Below are 24,260 nucleotides of genomic sequence, written 5' to 3'. Positions count from 1 at the left end.
AGACACGTGGCAGAGCCAGGATTAGAACCCATGAATTTCTGACACCCAGGCCTGTGCTCTATCCACTATGCCATGCTGCTTCTCATCTGCTGCCAACAGACCAGCTGAGAACTGGCGTGTCCACAGTCAATCATATTTATTTAGCACTTACAGTGTGCAGAGAACTGAACTAATCACCTGGGAGAACACAATATAACAGACATGTTCCCTGCCCGCAAGGAGCTGGCCACCCTATTTGGCCTGGTCAGGCCTTATCAATAGAAAGCTGAGTGTCAGACCAGGTGTAACCCCCACTAGCTAATAATAATGTAATAATGATAGTAATTGTTAAATGCTTACTACACAACAAGCACTGTTCTAAGCACCGGGGTAGATACAAGCTAATCAGATTGGACACAGTTCCTGTCCCACCTGGGGCTTACGGTCTTACTCCCCATTTTACAGATGAGGGAACTGAGGCCCAGTGAAGTGACGTGACTTGCCTAAGGTCACACAGCATACAAGCAATGGAGTGGGATTAGAACCCAGTTCCTTCTGACTTCCAGGTTTGGGCTGTAGCCACTAGGACATTCTGCTTCTCAATAAATATGAGTGAATGACTGACTGACTGAGGGTGATGATGGAAACAATCACAAGGTGAGCACAGGGCAGGCAAACAGAGATCACAAGACTGATCGATTATTTGGACATGGTCAGGCCTGGAAACTTTGGCCTGTGTGAGGCCCCATCCTGAGGTTACCCTGAAACGTCCTTCATTGATTCAGTGATCTCTGGGGTTTCATTTTTCTGGATTGGTGAGTACTGCTTTCCAACAGTGAAATTGCAACTGGCCTCCTTGCCAAAAAAAAAGTTAAACTACAGACTATTCTCATGTGCATTGCCAGTTGCCTGGGGAATTACATAAAGGCACTCAGTTGACTCACAGAGCTCTGTGATTAGCACATAATGATGTTATTTCATTGCCGAAAGTGTTAGGTTTTACTGATTCCCTGGCCACCAGAAATGTAATGAATTCTTCTGATGTTGGGCTGATTTCTTATAATGAGCCACGCTAACTACCATAAGCCCCATAGTTTACTGAGCTAATAGGCTGGTTAGTGCTATATCTGCTGAACTAGAGAAATGACTTTTGTTCCTTCCTCAAAGGGGAGGAATTCATTCCATTACAAAATGTAAATCCGAATAATAAAACGAGACCATTTCCAAATTTACACCCTACACTTCCAGCTCTCTTGCAATAGTTGCTATGAAACTAAATACAAAACAGATCCAGGCTACTCCCTAGCTAATCTAATTATGTAAAACATTAGCATCAAAATGTTTCTCCTCTGACCTACAGAACATGAGTAAACCACAACTCAGCAGACGGTGGACTTGAAAGGAGAAAAGGGACTATGGGGGTGAAGGGGAAATAATTATGTGGGCTAAGAAATTGCAGTTTACCGAAAGGAATGGTGGGGTCCAGCTGAAAACTGTCTAGCCTTTATAAAGTACGTTTGCCATGGAGTATGTTTGAGGGTCAATCAATCAATCAGTCGTATTGAGTGCTTACTCATTTCTATATGTTACATTTTGGGGAAAAATGGGCTGTATAAATGGTGCCTTATAGTATGGGACTAATAATGATAATAGTTAATAATTATGGTATTTGTTAAGCACTTACTATATACCAGGCACTGAATTAAGCTCTGGGGTGGCTACAAACAAATCAAGTTGGACACAGTCCCTGTCCCACGCGGGGCTCATGGTCTCAATCCCCATTTTACAGATGAAGTAACTGAGAAATGGAATGACTTGCCCAAGTTCACACAGCAAACAAGCAGTGGAGCTGGGATTAGAACCCACAACCTTCTGACTGCCAGGCCCATGCTTTCATATATTAATTAATTAATTCATTTATTCATTTGTTCGATTGTATTTATTAAGAGCTTACTGTGTGCAAAGCACTGTACTGAGTACTTGGGAGAGTACAGTATAACAACAAATAGACATATTTCTGCCCACAACAAGCTCACAGTCTAGAGGGGAGACAGGCATTAATGTAATTAAATAAATAGATAAATAAAATAAATTAAAGATATATACTATGTGCTGTGGGGATGGGAAGGAGGATGAATGAAGGAGCAAGTAAGAGCAATGCAGAAGGGAGTTGTGAAGGTAGTACTGACAGGATTTAGTGATAGGTTGACTATGTGGGTTGAATGAGAAAGAGAAGTCAAGGATAACTCCAAGGTTATGAGTTGTGGAACAGCAAGGGTGGCAGTGCAGTCTACAGTGATGGGAAGTCAAGGGGAGGACAAGGTTTGGGTGGAAAGATAAGGAGTTCTGTTTTGGATATGTTAAGCTTGAGGTGATGGGAGGACATCCAAGTAGGGATGTCTTCAAGGCAAGAGGAAATGTGAGACTGCAGAGAAGGCGAGAGATGTAGAGAGAGGTCATAGTTGAAGCCATGGGAGCGAATTAGTTCTCCAAGGGAATGGGTATAGATGGAGAACAGAAGGGGACCCAGAACTGAACCTTGAGGGGCCCTCACAGTTAGTGGGTGGGAGGCAGAGGAGGAACCCAAAAAGGAATGGCCAGAGAGATGAGAAGAACCAGGAGAGGACAGAGTCAGTGAAGCCAAGATTGGATAACATTTTCAGGAGAAGGGGTGGTTCACAGTGTCGAAGGCAGCTGAGACTTTGAGGAGGATTAAGGTGGAGTAGAGGCCATTGGATTTGGCAAGAAGAAGATGATTGTTGACCTTTCCTCTTCTCCCACTCCCTTCTGCATCGCTTTGATATGCTCCCTTTATTTATCCCCCTCCCAGCCTCTCAGCATTTATGTACATATCTGCAATTCATTTATTTGTATTCATGTGCGTCTCCTCCTTTAGAGCTTCATGTGGGCAGGAAATGTGTTTGATTGTTATACTGTATTCTTCCTAGGACTTAGAACAGTGTTCTGCATACAGTAAGTGTATTTTTTTTTGCTCAAAAAAATAAGAAAAATGTTTCTGAAACCTTTTAAAATGGAAAAGGTAGTGGCTATCCTGACACTGAGAAATAACAATACCAAATTTCATTTGAGTGTAGAAGGGGGTTAACATTAATATTGTGTTAATGTTAAGATAGGTTCTGGTCTCCCTATTTTCCTTTCTCTGTGACAGCTGATTCTGCATTTTCCAGATCTTCCTACCTGCCATCACCATTCTGGATGGAAGGTCATTTATTCTATCCTGAGCTTGACTAAAGCTGTGAATCCTTCCCCCTGTGTGCATTTCTAATCTTTAAGGAGAAATAATGGAGTTAGGAATCTAATACTAAGAGAATTAGCAGAACTTCAGACTCAGTCCTGAAGTTCAGAGTTGATGGGCATTTTAAGTCAAAAAGCTTTTCAATTTCACAGCTGAAATGGGAGTAAGACCATATGAACTCCCAGTGAAAGCAGCATGGTCTAGTGTGTAGAGTATGGGCCTGGGAGTAAGAGAACCTGGGTTCTAATCCCAGCTCTGCCACTTGTCTGCTGTGTGACCTTGGGCAAACCACTTAACTTTTCTGGGCTTCACTTCTCTCATCTGTAAAATGAAGACTAAGGCTGGGAGCCCCATATGGGACTTGGACTATGTCCAGCCTGGTTAGCTTGTATCTGCCCTGACGCTTAGTTCAGTATACAGTGCCTGGCACATAGTAAGTGCTTAACAACTACCATTAAAAATACAATCCCATTTTCTAAGCTTCCTGTACAAACATATAGTTCTGTTGCTCGAGTTGAGGTCAGATTTAGGCCCCCCACCTGCCATCTGTCTCCTCACTGACCTCCAGGGCTCCTGCTTCTCCCCACTCTAATCCATACTTCTCTCTGCTGCACTGATCCCTTATCAACAAAAACATTCAGTCCAAGTTTCTCCACTCCTCAAGAACTTCCAGTGGCTGCCCATCCACCTCCACGTCAAACAGAAACTCCTTATTCTTGGCTTTAAAGCACTCAATCATCTCACCCTATCCTACGTCACCTCACAAATCTCATACTCCAGCCCTGCCTGTAAACTCCACTCCTCTGGCACCAGCTTTCTCACTGTGCCCTGATCTCATTTATCTCCCTACTGACCTCTTTCCCACATCCTCCCTCTAGCCTGGAACCCCCTCCCGTGCCATATATGCCAGCCCACCACTCTCTACATTCAAAGCATTGTTTAGGTCATATCTTCTTCACACATCTTAGGTCACATCTGTTTAGGGAACCAGCGTGACTCAGTGGAAAGAGCACAGGCTTTGGAGTCAGAGATCGTGGGTTTAAATCCCAGCTCCACCAATTGTCAGCTGTGTGACTTTGGGCAAGTCACTTAACTTCTCTGTGCCTGCTACCTCATCTGTAAAATGGGGATTAAGACTTGTGAGCCCCCCATGGGACAATCTGATCACCTTGTAACCTCCCCAGAGCTTATAACAGTGCTTTGCACATAGTAAGCACTTAATAAATGCCATTATTATAATTATCTTCTCCATGAGGTCTTCCCTGATTAAACCCTGTTTCCCCCAGCTTGCTGTCCCTTGTGCTCTTGGATCTGTGATGTTTGGACATTTGATATTTGTCTTGCCCCACCCCTAACCCCACAGCCCTCATCTACATATCTTTCAATTATTTATTATAAATTATTTATTTGTATTACTTTCTGTCTCCTCTTCTAGATTCTAAACTCATTATGGGCAGGGAATGAGTCTGCTAATTCTGTTGTACTCTCCCAAATGTTTAGAACAGGGCTCTGCACATAATGAGGGCTCAATAAATACAATTGATTGATTTAGCGGATCTATCTCTCTGGTGTTCTGAAATCAGTCAGAGGTGAGAAAGAAGTATGTAGTGGTTGGATCAAGAACTAAGGTGAGTTGACAATGAGGCCTGATTAATCGTAAGAATACAGTGCAGAAGTGAGCACCACAGTGCACCTTCCTACCCCCTTTCCCTTCTTAATTTGAAATCTGGAACTTGATCATGGTTCTACCCTCAGCCCCACAGCACTTTTTGACATCCGTAATTTATTTTAATGTCTGCTCCCCCTCTAGACTGAAAGCAGGGAATGTGCTTCTAACTCTGTTGTATGGTACTCTCCCAGTGCTCTGCACACAGTAAGCACTCAGTGAATACCATGATTAATCTATTGCTTGCAAAGCACTGAATTAAACGCTGCAGATCACAAACTGTCCCTGCCTCCCGAGGATCTCACAATCTAAAAAGACTGATGGAGGAGGGATTTGGCACACAAAATGAAACAGTAAAAACACAAGAACAGCATAAAAGATGGTGTATGTGATAAGAGCAATGGGAAGCTGTGATTAGAAGCCGATTTTCAGGCTGTTTGCAGCCCAGAGTCCAACATTCACAGCAATCAGAACTGCAGCCACCATAGAAGAGAGGTCTTAAGCAAAACCTCAGATCAGAATGCAAAGCCTAACCTGTCCCTTAGCAAGAAAAAAGACTGAGCATCCTTTATTTTAATGCATCTTATTCTCTGGAAAACTCTAGAAACAATCCCTGAGGACCCTGTTGGGTAGGGACTGTCTCTATATGTTGCCAACTTGTACTTCCCAAGTGCTTAGTACAGTGCTCTGCACACAGTAAGTGCTCAATAAATACGATTGATTGATTGATTGATTGACCCCTATATTGGGTGGCAAACTTGGCTGGTTGTTCCCTTCTACCTAAGAAGTTTACTGTGTTTAACTTCTCCTGGGTGGGTTTAAAATTCCCTTAGAGCATTGCTTTCAACTTTTTCAATCTAATTAGCCAACACCTTCTAATCCCTTGGGCCCATAGTCCTCCACCCTTTCAACTCACTGTATCATGCAGTTTTCCAGCTGGGTGGCCCTAACATTTAGATATGTGGCATATCTGACTAACCAGAGAGAAACAGCAAAGCTTAGTGGAAAGAATGTGTACCTGGGAGTCATAAGACCAGCTCTGGCCATCTGCTGTGTGACTCTGGGCAAGTCATATAACGTTTCTGTGCCTCAATTAACTCATCTGTAAAATGGAGATTAAGGCTATGACATCCATATGGGACATGGATTGTGTCCAACCTGATTAGCTTATATCTGTCTCAGCTCTTAGTACATTGCCCAGCACATAGTAAACACATAACAAATACCACTTAAAACAAAAAAAACAGGACCTCCCATTCCCTGGACAGGTTGAATGGCAAAGTCTTTACTGTTAATATTGATGACACTCAGGGAACCATAACACACTAAACTAGCAGGCTTTGTAAAGTTGGCTAGTATTCCAGTGAACTGGGTGTGTAGGCCCTCAAAAGTTAATACAACTGTGCAGTATTACAAGCCCAAAATACTCAGAAAAGGCTTTCCTACCCCTACCTACCCCAGAAGACCTGGTAATTTCTTCATTACAGGCTAACATTACTTTTCCCTACAGGAGGGCTACCTTTTTGTGTGACTCTACCACTCTAGATTGGAATGATGCGGTCCTTCAGAAAAAAATGATTGACACTCCAATAGGTATCCAAAGTCCAATTACAACATTTTTGTTCAAATTGTTGACTATCAACAATTAAAAAAGCAATGGTCAAAAGCTCAACCGTTGGCAACCATGGGCAAGAATGTCAGCCACTGAAAAGAACAGTGCTTTGCACATAGTAAGCGCTTAATAAATGCCATTATATTAAAAAAGGCCCTTTTGTTCAAATGGACTATAGAGACTTCCCTTGGATCAGTCTCCTCCCCATGGATGGAGTGGTCTGTGTCTGAATTGTCTGTGTCTGTCATCAGGCAGAAACTCCTATCAGGCAGAAACTCCTCACCCTGGGCTTCAAGGCTGTCCATCACCTCGCCCCCCTCCTACCTCACCTCTCTTCTCTCCTTCTATAGCCCAGCCCGCACCCTCTGCTCCTCTGCTGCTAATCTGTGCCTCGTTCTCGCCTGTCCCGCTGTCGACCCCCGGACCACGTCATCCCCCTGGCCTGGAATGCCCTCCCTCCCAACATCCGTCAAGCTAGCTCTCTTCCTCCCTTCAAGGCCCTACTGAGAGCTCACCTCCTCCAGGAGGCCTTCCCAGACTGAGCCCCCTCCTTCCTCTCCCCCTTCTCCCCCTCTCCATCCCCCTCACCTTACCTCCTTCCCTTCCCCACAGCACCTGTATATATGTATGTATGTTTGTACATATTTATTACTCTATTTATTTTACTTGTACATATCTATTCTATTTATTTTATTTTGTGAATATGTTTGGTTTAGTTCTCTGTCTCCCCCTTCTAGACTGTGAGCCCACTGTTGGGTAGGGACTGTCTCTATATGTTGCCAACTTGTACTTCCCAAGCACTTAGTACAGTGCTCTGCACACAGTAAGTGCTCAATAAATACGATTGATTGATTGATTGATTGAATTGGCCTTTCTGTAGAAAGGAATAATAATGATGGCATTTATTAAGCACTTACTATGTGCAAAGCACTGTTCTAAGCGCTGAAGCACTGTTCTAAAGGAAGCATTCTTAAACTCGACTTCACAGCTGGCTTTGATACTATCACCCCCTTCTCCTGGAAACATTATCCAACCATGGCTTCACTCACGCTGTCTTCTCCTGGTTCATCTATCTTTCTGCCTGCTTATTCTCAGTCTCTTTAGCAGGCTTCTCCTCTGCCTCTCACCCTTTAATTGCTATCCTATCCCACCTCGGTTACTGCTTCAGCCTCCTTGCTGACCTCTTTGCCTCCTGTCTCTCCACAGTCCAGTCCATACTTCTCTCTGCTCCCCAGATCATTTTTGGCAAAACCATTCAATCCACGTCTCCCCATTCCTCAAGAACCTCCAGTGGTTGCCCATCTACCTCCACACTAAACAGAAGCTCCTTACCATTGGCTTTAAAACACTCTCACCTTCCCTCTCACCTTACCCCCATGATTTCGTACTACAACCCAGGCTGCACACATCATTCCTCTAATGCCCACCAACTCACTCCACCTAGATAATAATAATAATGATAGCATTTATTAAGCACTTACTATGTGCAAAGCAGTGTTCTAAGTGCTGGAGAGGTTAGAAGGTGATCAGGTTGTCCATGTGGGGCTCACAGTCTTAATCCCCATTTTACAGATGAGGTAACTGAGGCACACAGAAGTGAAGTGACTTGCCCAGTCACACAGCTGACAGTTGGCGGAGCCGGGATTTGAACCCATGACCTCTGACTCCCAAGCTCGTGCTCTTTCCACTGAGCCACACCGCTTCTCTTGATCTCATCTGTCTCGCCGCCAACCCATTGCTTGCATCTTGCTGCTGGCGTGGAACTTCCGTCCTCATCATATCTGATGGAAAATCACTCTCCCCACCTTCAAAGCCTTATTAAAAAGTACATATCCTCCAAGTGGCCTTCCCCAACTGAGCTCTCATTTTCTCCTCTCCTGCTCCCTTTTGTGTTACCTTTGCCAATGTTATTTTACTGCATTCTCCCAGTTGTGCTCTGCACACATGGGTTGAACCTTTAAGCACGTGATATTCACCTCACCCTCAATCCCGCAGCACTTGTGTACATGACCTTAATTTATTTTAATACTCTGGGCAGTGTCTAAGAACTTCATTCATTCAATCGTATTTATTGAGCGCTTACTGTGTGCAGAGCACTGTACTAAGCACTTGGGAAGTACAAGTTTGTACTCTCCCAAGCACTTAGTACAGTGCTCTGCACACAGTAAGTGCTCAATGAATAACATCTATTGATAGAGGCTCCTTTTTTGGTGGGTTCCCACCTTGGAGGGTAGGAGATTACTCTGCTCTGACCCTTAGCTAGTTTTGTCAGTATTTGGTTTGATTTTCACTTCGCTATTAATGAAATCATTTGTTGATTCACTGAGTTGATTGCCCAGTGGTAGTGTGATTTATTGCAGCAGTGATTGTAACTTCTACATCTCTTCCTTTCTTCATTCACTATCTCATTCCTTTCGTCTGGCTCTCTCCCTCCTCCCACCTTTTCCTGGAAGCTAAGAACTGGCATAGAGTGCTCTTGGCTTAGGCTTCTGCTAAGACTAGGGAACAGCATTCCCTGGACTGGTTAGAACAGCACTAAATTATACTGGTTGTTAAATTACAATAATTCAGTGTGCTCAGGAATCTTTCCTGATTTGGGTGCAAATAAATGCCGAAAACTCCGAGTCCTTTCCATAGTATTACCCTAGGGCTCTTTCTCCAAAATATTTCCCTTTCTTTTAGCCAGAAACACACCACCATATAGACCTCGTACATATTCGTTTTCAGAACTCCTAATTGGTTTGACTGAGTATTCAGCTACCATCACTTCATTCATTTAATCATATTTATTGAATACTTACTGTATGCAGAGCACTGTACTAAGCACTTGGAACATACAATTCAGCAATGGAGACAATCCCTGCCCACAATGGGCTTACAGTCTAGAAGGGGGGAGACAGACATCAAAACAAGTAAACAGGCATCAATAGCATCAATATAAATACTTCTCTCTCACACACCTCCTCCCCACAATTCTGTCCTGTTACCCCACAGAGAGCTCCAATCTTTTGACTCCATCCCATTTTCTCAAGTCATCATGCCTCATTTAGCCTCCATACCCAAACTACCTTCCCTTGTTGGCCAAATCGACGTCCTCAACACCAACTCTTTTCTGAAATCAACACACTCGCTCCCCTATCTCTTCGTCGATCTCATACCACTCACCCACAGCCTTGGATCACCTCCATAGTCCTCTTCCTTCACTCCTGTGCAAGAGCTACAGAGCACTGTTGGTAGAAATTTAGATACCAGGTCAACTTTGTCCACTTAAAGTTTATCCACGTGTGCTTTAACTCTGTCCTCTACTCTGCCTGGCAAAATTGTTTCTCCATCCTTATTGACACCCATGTCCCTTCTCAAATCCCTTGTCCCCCTCCTTGATGCCTTGACCTAATGACCTGGCTACCTACTTTAGTGAGAAAATTGAAACTGTCAGGCTTGATCTCCCTAAAATCTCCCTTGCTCCTGCTCTCCTGTCCCTTCCTCCTCCTGCCCCTTTTTCAACTCTCCCATCCTTCCCAGCAGTATCTCAAGAGGAGATCTCCTGCCTTCTCTCAAAATCCACCCTCTCCACCTGTGCAGCTGACCCCATCGTTTTGCACCTTATCAAAACAGTTGCCCCCTCCATTCTTCCCTCCCTGGCCACCATCTTCAACTGTTCACTCTTTAGTGGTTTCTTCCCCATTGCTTTCAAACATGCTCTTGTCTCCCCTATTCTAAAAAAGCCCTCCTTGGACCCCAAGGCTCCCTTCAGTTATTGCTCCATCTCCCTCCTATTTTACCATTCCTCCCCATACACCTTGAGCGAGTTGTCTACACCCGCTGTCTCAAATTCCTCTTCTCCAATTCCCTCCTTGACCCCCTCCAATCTGACTTCTGTCCCCTTCACAGAAACCACCCTCTCAAAGGTCACAAATGATCTTCTTCTTGCCAAATCTAATGGCCTCTACTCTAATTTAATCTTCCTCATCCTCTCAAAAGCTTTAGACACTGCTGACCACCCCCATCTCCGGGAAACTTTATCCAACCTTGGCTCCATTGACACTGTCCTCTCCTGGATCTCCTCCTATCTCTCTGGCTGCTAATTCTCAGTCTCTTTTGTGGGCTTCTCCTCTGCCTCTCACCGCCTAACTGTGGGGGTCCCTCAAGGTTCAGTTCTGGGTCCCCTTCTATTATTCTCTAGCTATACCCGCTCCCTTGGAGAACTCATTCTCTCTCAAGGCTTCAATTATCACCTCTTTGCGGATGGTTCCCAAATTTACATCTCCAACCCTGATCTCTCTCCCTCTCTCCAGTCTCTCATCTCTTCCTACTTTCAAGACATCTCTACTTGGATGTCCTACAGTCATCTGCCAACTTGTACTTCCCGAGCGCTTAGTACAGTGCTCTGCACACAGTAAGCGCTCAATAAATACGATTGATGATGATCTCAGACTTAACATGTTTTAGACTTAACAGCATTGCTAAAATCCTCCCTCTCCTCTCCATCCAAACCACTATCATGTTGATCCAAGCGTTTGCCCTATCCTACCTTAACTGTACCAACCTCCTTCCTGACCTCCTTGCCTCCTTCCTCTCCCCACTCCAGTTCATACTTCACTCTACTGACTGGATCATTTTTCTCCAAAGTGTTCAGTTTATGTTTCCCCACTCCTCAATAACTTCCAGTGATTGTTCATCCACTTCTGCATCAAACAGAAACTCCTTACCATTGTCTTTAAAGCAGTCAATCACCTTGCCCCCTCCTGCTGCATGTCACTGCTTTACTACTACAACCCAACCTACACACCTTATTCCTCTAATATCAACCTACTCACTGTAACTCGATCTCATCTGTCTCACCTCTGATCTCTTGCCCATGTCTTGGCTCTGGTCTTGAACCCTCTCCCTCTTCATATCCAGCAGACAATTAATCTCGCTCCATTCAAAGCCTTATTGAAGGCACATCTCATCTAAGGTGTTCCCTACTAAGCCCTCATTTCCTCTTTTTCCACTCTCTTCTGCATCCCCTTGACTTGCTCCCTTTATTCACATGTCCAAGACAGAACTCCTTGTCTTCCCTCCCAAACCCTGCCCTCTCCCTGACTTTCCCGTCACTGTTGACGGCACTACCATCCTTCCCGTCTCACAAGCCCGCAACCTTGGTGTCATCCTCGACTCCGCTCTCTCATTCACCCCTCACATCCAAGCCATCACCAAAACCTGCTGGTCTCAGCTCCGCAACATTGCCAAGATCCGCTCTTTCCTCTGCATCCAAACCGCTACCTGCTCGTTCAAGCTCTCATCCTATCCCGTCTGGACTACTGCATCAGCCTTCTCTCTGATCTCCCATCCTCGTGTCTCTCCCTACTTCAATCCATACTTCATGCTGCTGCCCGGATTGTCTTTGTCCAGAAACGCTCTGGGCATGTTACTCCCCTCTTCAAAAATCTCCAGTGGCTACCAATCAATCTGCGCATCAGGCAGAAACTCCTCACCCTCGGCTGCAAGGCTCTCCATCACCTCACCCCCTCCTACCTCACCTCCCTTCTCTCCTTCTCCAGCCCAGCCCACACCCTCTGCTCCTCTGCCACTAATCTCCTCACCGTGCCTCGTTCTCGCCTGTCCCGCCATCGACCCCTGGCCCACGTCATCCCCCTGGCCCGGAATGCCCTCCCTCTGCCCATCCGCCAAGCTAGCTCTCTTCCTTCCTTCAAGGCCCTACTGAGAGCTCACCTCCTCCAGGAGGCCTTCCCAGGCTGAGCCCCTTCCTTCCTCTCCCCCTCGCCCCCCTCTACATCCCCCCGTCTTACCTTCCCCACAGCACCTGTATATATGTATATATGTCTGTACATATTTATTACTCTATTTATTTTACTTGTACATATCTATTCTATTTATTTTATTTTGTTAGTATGTTTGGTTTTGTTCACTGTCTCCCCCTTCTAGACTGTGAGCCCATTGTTGGGTAGGGACTGTCTCTATATGTTGGCAACTTGTACTTCCCAAGCGCTTAGTACAGTGTTCTGCACACAGTAAGCGCTCAATAAATACGATTGATTGATTGATTCACCCCTGACCCCTCAAACCCCACCGCACTTATGTCCATATCCATAATTTACTTGTAGTAATGTCTGTCTCCTCCTCTAGACTGTAAGCTTGTTGTGGGCAGGGACTGTGTCTGTTATATTGTTGTGTTATACTCTCCCAAGCACTTAGTACAGTGCTCTGCACACAGTAAGTACTCAATAAAATGACTGATTGAGCATTTAAAGCACCAATTACCAAAAAAAATGACTGAATTACATTTTGTTCTAGGGGCCTTGTTCTGAAAGTCTGCTTCCCAGAGAAATATTCTTATCTTTCAAGTTCCTTGTGGGCAGGGATTGTATCTACTGATTCTTTAATCTTGCAATTTCCCAGGCACTTAGTACAGTGCTCTGCAGTCAGTGAAAGCTCAATAAATGCCATTGATTGAACAATTGATATCCCTGGAGAGCCTTGGTTAAATAAGTTTACCACCTCCCAACTTTTTTCATTTGAAAGAGTGGCTAATGTCCTGTAGATGTTTTCGTTTTGTCTCTCTCAAAAAGTTGTTGGCATTTCTAGAAGTTGTGCCAGCAAAGAAAATACCACATTAACTCTGGAGCTACTACTGTCTTCCCCCTCCTGTTCCCTCCACCTCCCCCCCTCAGGAGACCCAACTGTGTCAAGCTCCAGTCTTCTTACTTTCTTTGGTTTGGCAGCCTTGAAAATATGTACTGGGTGTTGCTAGACAGTTCAGCCAGAACAGACTTTAAAAAAATGGTATTTAAGTGCTTACTATGTGCCAGCCAGTGTTTTAAGTGCTGGGGTAGATACAAGATAACCAGCTTGGACACAGTCCATGTCCCACGTGGGACTCACAGGCTTAATCCCCATTTTACAGATGAGGTAACTGAGGCTCGGAGAAGTGACATGACTTGCCCACGGGCACACAATGGACAAGCAGCAGGGCTGGGATTAGAATCCAGGTCCTTCTGACTTCCGGGCCTGTGCTGTATCCACTAGGCCAAACTGCTCCTTGCCCATATCACTTTTACATGCCCATGTATGTGCACGTGTGTGTATGTGTGTGTACACATACACCCACAAATTGCCATTCCTCCTACACCCAAACACACCACCATTCATGCCACTTCTTTACTGCAATAAACCCAGTCCCTGAGCACAAATATGATGTCAATATGAATTTTAGGTTTTCTTAGTGGGACCAAAAATGCCATTTCAGATATTCAGCTAGTGGGGATAGGTGCTCCGTGAGATTATTTGTATTGTGGATGTAGTGAAAGAGAGAGAGAAAAAGAGAAAAAGCCATATTTCAGTGTAAAACTCTCAAGGGCAGAGACTGTGTCTCTTCAGTCAGTGGTATTTATTGATTATGTACTGTGTGCAGGGTATTCTGCTCAGGATTTGGAAGAGTGCAATAAAATTGTCCCGAGAAGTTTTACAATCTATGAGGCGAGGCAGGGACCAAGACAAACTATAGGTGGGAGGAAGCAACAGAGTAGAGGTACGTTCATAAGTTCTCTGAGAAGCAATAGCTAGTTAGGGAATTCACATTCTTTCATAGTGATAACAATAATAATAATCATGATTTTGATGCTTGTTAAATTCTATGAGCCAAGCACTGTACTAATCGCTGGAGTAGATAAACTATAATCAGGTTGGACGTGTCCCTGTCCAGCATAAAGCTCAGAAATTGAGAAAGGGAGAGAACAAATATTGAATTCCCACTTTACAAATGAGGAAACTAAGGCACAAAGAAGTTAAGTGACGTGCCCAAGGTCACACAGCAGACAAGTGGTGGAGTTAGGATTAGGACCAAGGTCTTTCTGACTCCCAAACCCATGCTTTTTCCACTAGGCCATGCTAAGCAGCCTCATACGATATTTTCAAAGGCCTTCCCAGACTGAGCCCCCTCCTTCCTCTCCCCCTCATCCCCCTCTCCATCCCCCTGCCCGCCTTACCTCCTTCCCTTCCCCACAGCACCTGTATATATGTATATATGTTTGTACATATTTATTACTATATTTAATTATATATTTTACTTGTACATATTTATTATATTTATTTTATTGTGTTAATATGTTTTGTTTTGTTCTCTGTCTCCCCCTTCTAGACTGTGAGCCCACTGTTGGGTAGGGACCGTCTCTATATGTTGCCAACATGTACTTCTCAAGCGCTTAGTACAGTGCTCTGCACACAGTAGGCATTCAATAAATATGATTGAATGAATGAATGAACTTAAAGCAGTTTGAACATTCTGAGGAAAAATGTTTTTGATAAAATTTTAATTGAATTTGAAAGCTTATAAACTGGGAAACAAATTTGAGATTTGAAGGTATCCCAGGAGACAGGGACTCGAGACACTTATCCTGCCAGTAATTCCTTTAAACCAGGCTGCCTGGAATAGCATCCAGTGGCCCACAGTGTTTAACAAAATGAGCACGGCATGTTGAGATAGTAATTCTAAGGCAAGGTCTTACCCATGGCCAAAGGGCCATAATAACAATAACTGGTATTTGTTAAGTGCCTACTCTGTGTCAAGAACTATACTACATGAGGCTCACCAGTCTAAGTGGGAAGGGGGAAAGGTATTGTATCCCTATTTTATAGATGAGGAAACTGATGCCCATATAGGTTAAACAACTTGCCCAAGTTCACAGAGCGGGCAAATGGTGGAGCTGGGAGTAGAACCTTGGTCCTCTCTCCCTGAAAGTCCCCCTCAGAATGAGTGAGACTCCCCAATAATAATAATAATAATAATAATAATAATAATAATAATAATAATAATGGCATTTAAGTGCTTACTATGTGCCAAGCACTGTTCTAAGCACTGGAGGGATACAAAGTAATCAGGTTGTCTCACATGGGGCTCACAGTCTTAATCCCCATTTTCCAGATGAGGTAACTGAGGCACAGAGAAGTGAAGTGACTTGCCCAAAGTCACACAGCTGACAAGTGGCAGAGCTGGGATTTGAACCCATGACCTCTGACTCCCAAACCTGTGCTCTTTAATGATGACATTTGTTAAATGCTTACTAAGTGCCAAGCACTGTTCAAAGTGCTCAGGGGATACAAGGTAATCAGGTTGTCCCACATGGGGCTCACAGTCTTAATCCCCATTTTCCAGATGAGGGAACTGAGGCATAGAGAAGTTGTGACATGCCCAAAGACACACAGCTGATAAGTGGCGGAGCTGGGATTAGAACCCATGACCTCTGACTCCAAAGCCCGTGCTCTTTCCACTGAGCCACGGTGCCTCATGAAAGTAGGCATACCTTATAAAGCTAAGTCATCTTATTCACTGATCGAAAACTGAAAATGAGGACACTTTAAGATGAGACTTGGGAGTGCATGCAAAAGGATCAGTAGAAAGCAATTGTGCTGATCGAGTTCCTAATTTCAGGTTTGCAGTGTAGAGAGAACCATGCCTTCCTCCCATATTGAAGTCATCATTCATTAAATGTTGTATTGGACTCTCCCAAGCACTTAGTACAGTGCTGTGCACTGTAAGCACTCAAACTCCATTGATCTATTAAATGTCACTAATTCATTCATTCAATCATATTTATTGAGCGCTTACTGTGTGCAGAGCACTGTGCTAAGTGCTTGGGAAGTACAAGTTGGCAACATATAGAGACGGTCCCTACCCAACAATGGGCTCACAGTCTAGAAGGGGGAGACAGACAACAAGACACTCCTAGTTAGAGTGTGAGCCCTGTGTCTGGTGGGGACCCTGTCCAACCTGATTACCTTGTATCTACCCCAGCGCTTAGAGGTAAGCACTTGAGAAATATGACAATAATAATAATATTGCAATTTTTCTGCATCCAGATCCGCTGTCCTGTCAGTTCATGTTCATTCAGAATCATATTATCCAATCACCACACAAAGAAAGCCCTTTTTGATTTAGAAGGATTTTGCGAATATATTCCTCGGTGAGGAACAATAGAGGTAACAAATACTACAGCACAGTGGTTCTAGGAGTCAGGGCATCTCGGCCATTTGACTGCTGGGTGACCTTGGGCAAGTCACCTAACTTCTCCATGGTTCATTTGCCTCATCTGTAAAATGGGACTCAATCATATTTATTGAGTGCTTACTTTGCGCAGAGGACTATACTAAGTGCTTAGAAGAGTACAATATAACAATAAACAGACACATCCCCTGCCTACGACCATCAATCATCATCAGTCGCATTTATTAAGCGCTTACTGTGTGCACAGCACTGTAGTAAGAGCTTGGGAAGTACAAGTTGGCAACATATAGAGACAGTCCCTACCCAACAGTGGGCTTACAGTCTAGAGGAGTTAAGACTGTGAGCCCCAAGTGGGATAGGGGCTGTACCCACAACCAGCATGCAGGTCGTTGATGTTTTCTTCCCGCTTTTCTCTTCTGCCAATCTCTGTGAGGCCATGACAGCCAAACACCAAATGAATGATGAATGGAAAGAATCTCATCAGCTTCTGGTCACAGCTGGTTGCCTTAGTTGAGAGGCTAGGTACTTGCTTTTGATTCTTCTTGTTGGCCACTGGAGAGGTGACCTAATGGCTGTTGAGTGGAAATTCTGCAGGGATACTTTCTTTCCTGTGGTGTGAGGTCAGCGGGAGTGCTAGCACTCGTCCTTTGAAAATACTCTGTGGAAGGAACTAAAAGATTCCTTTTTATGCTGCCCTGCCCCTGCAGCTTCTCTGCCGAGTTGCTGTTGGGGAGACTAGAATGGCTGAGTATCCTGATTGCTTTGCTTTGAACATCTATCACCCACTGCGTAATCGACTGGTGGCACATTCCAATACTGTGTATTCGACTGGGAAGGCCACAAAGTGGTTCCAAGAGCTTTGTCTTTGGCAACTTAAAGCATGAAATTACCTGGTGAAGCATTCAGGGGTTTGTAATGGTGGCTATAGGCTATTCACTTTAGTCCTGCCAGAAGTTTGCAGGGTTCTTGCACTGGACAGTCAAGTGAAAGATTGCTTAAACCAGTGTCCTGTTTACTCGATTGTGTTTGTGGAAAGAAAAGCATTCCCTAAAAAATCGACCAATGGTATTTACTTGAAATACTGTGATGTCTCAACCATGCTCTGCCTTTCACTTTCTAAACAGCCCAGATTAATTTCCTGGGAGAATGGTTGGAACTGGCTACTTAGAATGACCATTTTTCAGGGCGCTCCACATTTTACAGAGATTTATTCATCTCTGCCTTCCCCTCTCATAATAACTGGTATTTGTTATGTGCTTACTATTTGTCAAGCACTCTACTAAGGGCTAAGTGTAACTACAAGATAATAAGGTCCTACATGGGGCTCACTAAGTAGGATGGAGAACAGGTATTGAATCCCCATTTTGCAGATGAGGGAACTGGGGCACAGAGATGTAAAGTGACTTGCCCAAGGTCACACTGCAGAGCTGGGATTAGAACCCAGGTCCTCCAACTCCCAGGTCCATGGTCTTTCCTCTGGGCCATGCTCTTCTCTCTTAGATTGTCTGTTCCTTGTGACATAAGGCTGTATCTGAATTGTTTATCTTGTACTCAATAAACAACATAATAATAATCTAACTTAATTTTAGTAACATGACTCTTAGAAGCTATGTTCACATTTTACTCAACCATCTCCTGGAGCTTAGGTGACCAGTAATTTCACAGTGCATTGAGATACCCATGACATCACCTTTATATAACCTGATAATTTCACCTGTACCATTTTGCAGAATTATGCTGAGCTTGCCCAAGTTCAGAACATTTCTCTGGGGGTGGGGAGACTCCTGACCCTCCCCAAATTATTCCAGAGTTGTTGCATTTTCCTTCTCTGGTCTCCGTGAATACAAGTGCCACTTTTGAGCCACAGAACTAGGCAGCAGGAGAAGTGGCATGGCAGGGGGAGACTGGGCACTTAAAATGAAAATAGCAGTCATAAAGGAGTCTTGTACCCTCTCTGAACTGGACCAGAGACAGATCAGTGAAACACAGACTAGCCGATATAAAACTGGTTGACCGACCCCTCAACTGTGGTGGAAGCCTGACTGTTATAACAGGATTTTGAAAGCATGCTTTTCTGGTATTTAATATATTATATGTACAAGTGGAAACTCACACTTTCCCTTTCACCGCATATTTTTGTTGCCATATTCCTCAATTTTTACTATTTTCAGTGGTATTCAGTCGATGATTTTAAAGCCATCTTCCACAGGAAGATGATATAATGGGGAAAAAAAGCCAGATCCTCCATCTGAGGGACAGATATTACAGGAAGAAAATCTGGGGGAAGACAAGTTGTCTAAGAAAATATAGGACTGAGCCAGGGCTGTGAAAATTGTAGCAGACACATGTGGGATCCCCAAAGGTCGTGACTCATGTTTTAGAAAAGATAAAGAAATGATGATGAATACTTTGGTCATTTCATGGGCTGATAATTATAATTTGTTTTGCTTGAATCTTCCAGTTTGGGCAATTATGATATTACAACTAATCTGGAAAAGCTTGTGCATTGGAGTATTTGAGTGTAGGGGCAGGTGGGGAAAGAGAGAGAGAGAGAGAAAGAATATGAATATGAGAATGAATGCATACACAAATGCTCACAGCTATACAACTCAACCGAGACAAGTAAAAATTCTGTGCAAGATATGCAAAAGCAAGAAGGGGACTTTTTTTCCTCTAGGAATTCACATTTACGTATATAAATAATTTGCATTCTATTGACATTGAAGTAATTTGCGTCCTAATTGTGTTGGATTATTTCAGAACTGAGTTAATTTGTGCACCGCTACAATTTACAATACTGTCTGTAGAACATATTCAGACACAGGACTTTGTTTCAAATATAATTAACACTGTTTTGGGTGAAGGATTTTGGTACACTGCCTCACATTCTTTAGACAAACTACAGATTGACAGCCCATGGCGCTGAACGTGTAGACATAGGGGCAGACAGACTCACCTTTACTTAGAAAACTTGCGGTCGTCTTGAATTGCTTTTCTGTTATCCTGAGTGTTAGGCCAAGGAATTCAAGGAATAACACACCTCAGGTCACAAGTGATAGTCTCTAGGCTGGACTCACTCTGACCTTTTAATTTATTTCCTGGTTTATATTTCCAGCCTTTGCTTAATTCTCCTTTCTTTGGTTTGTTTCCCAACAGAATGATACCCCTTTCTTCACAGACTTTGACGATGAATCTTCATCATGGCCAGACCCAGGAATATGTGATCAAGCCCAAGTATTTTCCAGCTCAAAAAGTTATTTCAGGAGAACAATCCACCGAAGGTTCCCTGCCTCTCAGAATTGGTCCGGATCAAATTGTATCCCCTTTTCAGTGTGAGTACAGTTGCGGTCAGAAATATTCATGAATTATGTATCAGGTTTTGGAAACATTTAATGTTAAATCTGGATGGTTATAAAGTGTCAAACTGCATAAAATTCAAAAGAAAAAAAATAATTCAAATAATGTTAAATCTGGCTGGTTCTAAAGTGTCAAACTGCATATCATTCAAAAGGAAAAAATAATTCAGATAATAACAGCATCAGGCATTTAATATGTTTTCTTATTCTAAGGTAGGACAATTATCCTGACTCAATCCATCAATGGTATTTATGACAGCTTAGTGTAGGCAGAGCACTGTACTAAGCTTTTGGGAAAGTACAATACAACAAAGTTGGTAGATGTGATCCCTGCCCACCAGGAGATTACAATCTACAGGGGGAGACAGACATTAAAACAGATTACGGATATAGGAAATAGCAGAGTATAAGAATGTTTCCATAAATTATGTGGTTGGGATGAGTATCAGGATGCTTCAGGGGGTACACTGGATGGCAGATTGTAATCCAAACTGAATCACGACTGAAATTGCAAAATGCTATCAGTATTTGAGTACTTATATTTTGGAGAAGTGCTTCTCTGGGAACAAATGTAATGTAAGGAGTACATGTTTCCTGACCATCTTCAGGTAACAAAACCATCTCCATTCACATGATGATCAAAATGATTTCTTGCATAGCTCTGCTTCAGTTGCCCTTCTTTATTCCAATGAATTAGGGCTTTTAGCTGTCTAGTGAAATGACAAAGTGACAGATTTTACTCCACCTTCTCAGAGAGTTATTGTATTGGTGCTTGGCTTGGTTTCTGTCCCATTGAGTGGGAAGCCGGCTTTGTGAGAGAGTGGAGAATATGAAGATTTGTGGTTTAGGGATGACAAGAGTTTCCTGGCAGAATCTGAAGCAATAGTTCCTTCAAGGAAATGGCAGAGTCCTAGACAGCTGAGACTTACACACCAGTTCGAATGAATTCCTCCTCTCATCTGTGGGGCAAGGGTGCAGGGGAGATAGAAAGAGGGAAGGTAGAGAAAGAGAGTGGGATTGAGAGAGAGATTTTTTTTTAAAAAAGCCAACAATCTTTTTTTACCCTTTGGAAATACAGAGAAATTGTAGATTTATTTTCAAATTTTGAGTACTCCCAAAATGATTTAAAGGACCTTAAATAATGATAATGAATAATAATAATAATAATAAAAATAATAACAATAATGGTATTTGTTAAGCACTTACTATGTGCAAAGCACTGTTCTAAGCGCTGGGGTAGATACAAGGTTATCACTGTCCGAAGTGGGGCTCACAGTCTTAGTCCCCATTTTACAGTTGAGGTAACTGAGGCCCAGAGAAGTTAAGTGACTTGCCCAAAGTCACACAGCTGACAGGTAGCAGAGCTGGGATTTGAACCCATGACCTCTCACTCCCAAGCCCATGCTCTTTCCACTAAGCCACAGCTGCTTCTGATTTTTAGCGGTTGACATTGGTTTGGATCCCTGGATCGTAGGCAATTTTGTGTTTCTGGGGAAAATTCTGCCAAGTTAAGGGGGCAGAGAGCTAGTGGAGCAATCAATCTGCTGCTGGGCCAGGGGGAAGGGACAGAAGTATAACAATGAACTGGAAAAGCCACTTAAACCACCCTCCTGCCTCCAAGCAGGATTTTTCCTAAATTGTCCCAGGTAGAACATATCTCCCTGTGTAGAGGGAAAGGATCCCAATGAATTTCCCATTAAATCTTGTTCAATGTTTGAAGAACCTCACCCAGGTTGAGGAAGGATCTTTTTTCCTACAAACTTTGAAAACACTGAACTTGAGAAGAGTCTGATTTATCAGTACATTTATTTCAGTCCCCACTTTCCAGAAACCTTTCAAAAGTCAAAGGTATGTGCATGCCACATTTAGCATGGTATCAAACCAACTGGCTGAAAAAAGAGCATGAAGTCAAATTTAAGAGGCTAAAAAGGGTTATTATTAATCAGTCAGTCAATTAGATTTGTTGAGCACTTCCTATGCACGGAGCACTATTTTAAATGATTGGGAGAGCACAGTATGACAGAGTTGGTAGTCTTATTTCCCACTCACAGCGAGCTTACAGAAAAATAGGGGAGAAAGATACTTTCTTTTAAGTTTGTTATTAAGAAATCTTATAGCAAAAATGTTGAGTTTTAAGAACTCTGATTTTTTTGAAGCTTATGAATAAAATTTTCAGGCCTGCTGCTCTAATTTGTAGCCAGACAGGAGAGGAGAGTAGGGAGGATTGATGGCAAAGATTGAGTCTGTTTATAACTTTGAGACTTCTTGGGTGGTTCTCCCCCAGTGACCCCACAAGCCTGTTTTTACTCCTTATTTTGATGGAAGAGACAGGCATGGGTTCAGGTGCCTTTCCCTGAGAGGCTTGCAACATTCTAGCTGAATTGCATCCAGAAGAAACCTCATCTCTTTCACCTTCTTATTTGTCCATGAAATGGTCGTATTGTTTCTGAGGGGTTGCAGAATATTGGTCTTTGTTTATTACTGACAGTAAAAGTTTTTGAGTTATGGCATTTTCTTTACCCGGTTCAAGAATTTGGGGGAAGAGTGAGAATTTGATCTACCAAGCCGACAGGAGTCTCCATCTGGTTTGGCCAGTGGCAGAGAGAACACATTGGGTCTCGTGCCCAAGCTTCACTCTGCCCTGCCAGCTAACAGAACAATTAACTCTCCCCCTGGTCAAAGCCTTATTGAATGCACATCTCCTCCAAGAGGCCTTCCCTGACTAAGCCTTCCTTTCCTCTTCTCCCACTCCCTTCTGTGTCACCCTGACTTGCTCCTTTTATTCATCTCCCCTCCCAGCCCCACAGCACTGATGTACATGTTTCAGCAGAAGCAGCATGGCTTAGTGGCAAGAACATGGGATTGGGAATCAGAGGATGGAAGTTCTAATCCTGGCTCTATCACTAGTCTGCTGTGTGACCTTGGGCAAATCACTTAACCTCTCTGTGCCTCAGTTACCTCATCTGTAAAATGGGGATTAAGACCGTGAGCCCCGCAAGGGACAACCTGATTACGTTGTATAATAATGATGGCATTTATTAAGCGCTTACTATGTGCAAAGCACTGTTCTAAGCGCTGGGGAGGTTACAAGGTGATCAGGTTGTCCCATGGGGGCCTCACAGTTTTAATCCCCATTTTACAGATGAGGTAACTGAGGCCCAGAGAAGTTAAGTGACTTACCCAAAGTCACACAGCTGACAATTGGCGGAGCTGGGATTTGAACCCATGACCCCTGACTCCAAAGCACGTGCTCTTTCCACTGAACCACATTGCTTCTCCTGTATTTATCCCAGTGCCTAGAACAGTGCTTGGCATTTTGTAAGCACTTAACAAATACTATATTTATTAATTATTATTATATCTGTAATTGGACTGTAAGCTCATTGTGGAGTGAGCGTTTATTGTTTTACTCTCCCAATTGCTCAGTACTTTGCTCTGTACATAGTAAGCACTCAATAAATACTATTTAATGAACAGAATGCACACAATGTTCCCGAATCTGGGGCTGGTCCCCACATCCGGTCATGGCTGAAGCTGGGAGAGTCAGACTGCTGCACGATGGCCACAGAGAGCCACCGATGGACACAGATTTTCCTCCCAGGGTCAGCAGCTTAGGGGAAGCTGCCCCTTTTGCCCAAGGTTTGCAGTGATCCTGATGGACAATTTGGATTTGGCTCTTTTGAGGGACTAGTGGTGGTTTCCTGCATTTTGAGGCTGAAAATATTTGCCTGAAACAATGTTGACTGTAAGATCTTCCTTTTCTAGTAATGACTCAGTGGGTAACTACTGAGGGAGAGCAAGCCCATCTACAGTGAGCTAAAATGTGCTTGTTTGCAAGTTCATTTAACTGAGTATCTAACTACCCACTACTGATGAAACCTGCCTGAAGTCCAACCATGGGGCCATGTTTTAGATGATGAACCAGCCATGAAGCTGGAAGTTTCCTCACTGGCTCTCCCTACTATTCACTCACTCCTTACTGTCTGGATTTATAATTAGGCAGAAGAGGAATGGGGTAGGAAAACACAAAGAGTGAAGTCAAGCTGAAGCCGATGGACAGAGGGGCATAGTGGGAGGGGAAGGATTTACCTTCTACATCAAGCGTGGCCTAGTGGAAAGAGCACGGACCTGGGAATCAGAGACTCTGGGTTCTAATTCTAGTTCCACCACTCACCTGCTGTGTTACCTTGGGCAAGTCACTTCACTTCTCTGTGCCTAAGTTCCCTCATCTGCAAAATGCGGATTCAATACCTACCTGCCTGTTCTGCCTCCTACTTAGATACGCAGTTGCATGTGGGACCTGATTATCTTGTATCTACCCCAGCACTTGGTACAGTGCTTGGCATATAGTAAGGACCTAACAATACCGTAAATTATCATTATTTTTA

General features: G+C 43.6%; 1 protein-coding gene across 4 annotated transcripts in view; it reads left to right on the top strand.

Annotated features, from left to right (window-relative positions):
* The window catches only part of LTBP1 (latent transforming growth factor beta binding protein 1), a 438,291-nt gene that overhangs the window by 108,631 nt on the left and 305,400 nt on the right, over positions 1-24,260 (top strand). For all 4 annotated transcript variants that reach the window (XM_038760501.1, XM_038760417.1, XM_038760246.1 and 1 more), the window contains exon 3: positions 19,673-19,848. In XM_038760501.1, the coding sequence (XP_038616429.1) occupies positions 19,673-19,848 (176 nt within the window). The remainder of the gene's footprint in view (positions 1-19,672; positions 19,849-24,260) is intronic.

Source organism: Tachyglossus aculeatus, chromosome 1 (assembly GCF_015852505.1).
Source record: "Tachyglossus aculeatus isolate mTacAcu1 chromosome 1, mTacAcu1.pri, whole genome shotgun sequence".
In the NCBI taxonomy this organism is placed as follows: domain Eukaryota; kingdom Metazoa; phylum Chordata; class Mammalia; order Monotremata; family Tachyglossidae; genus Tachyglossus; species Tachyglossus aculeatus.
This window is presented reverse-complemented; position numbering and strand designations above follow the sequence as displayed.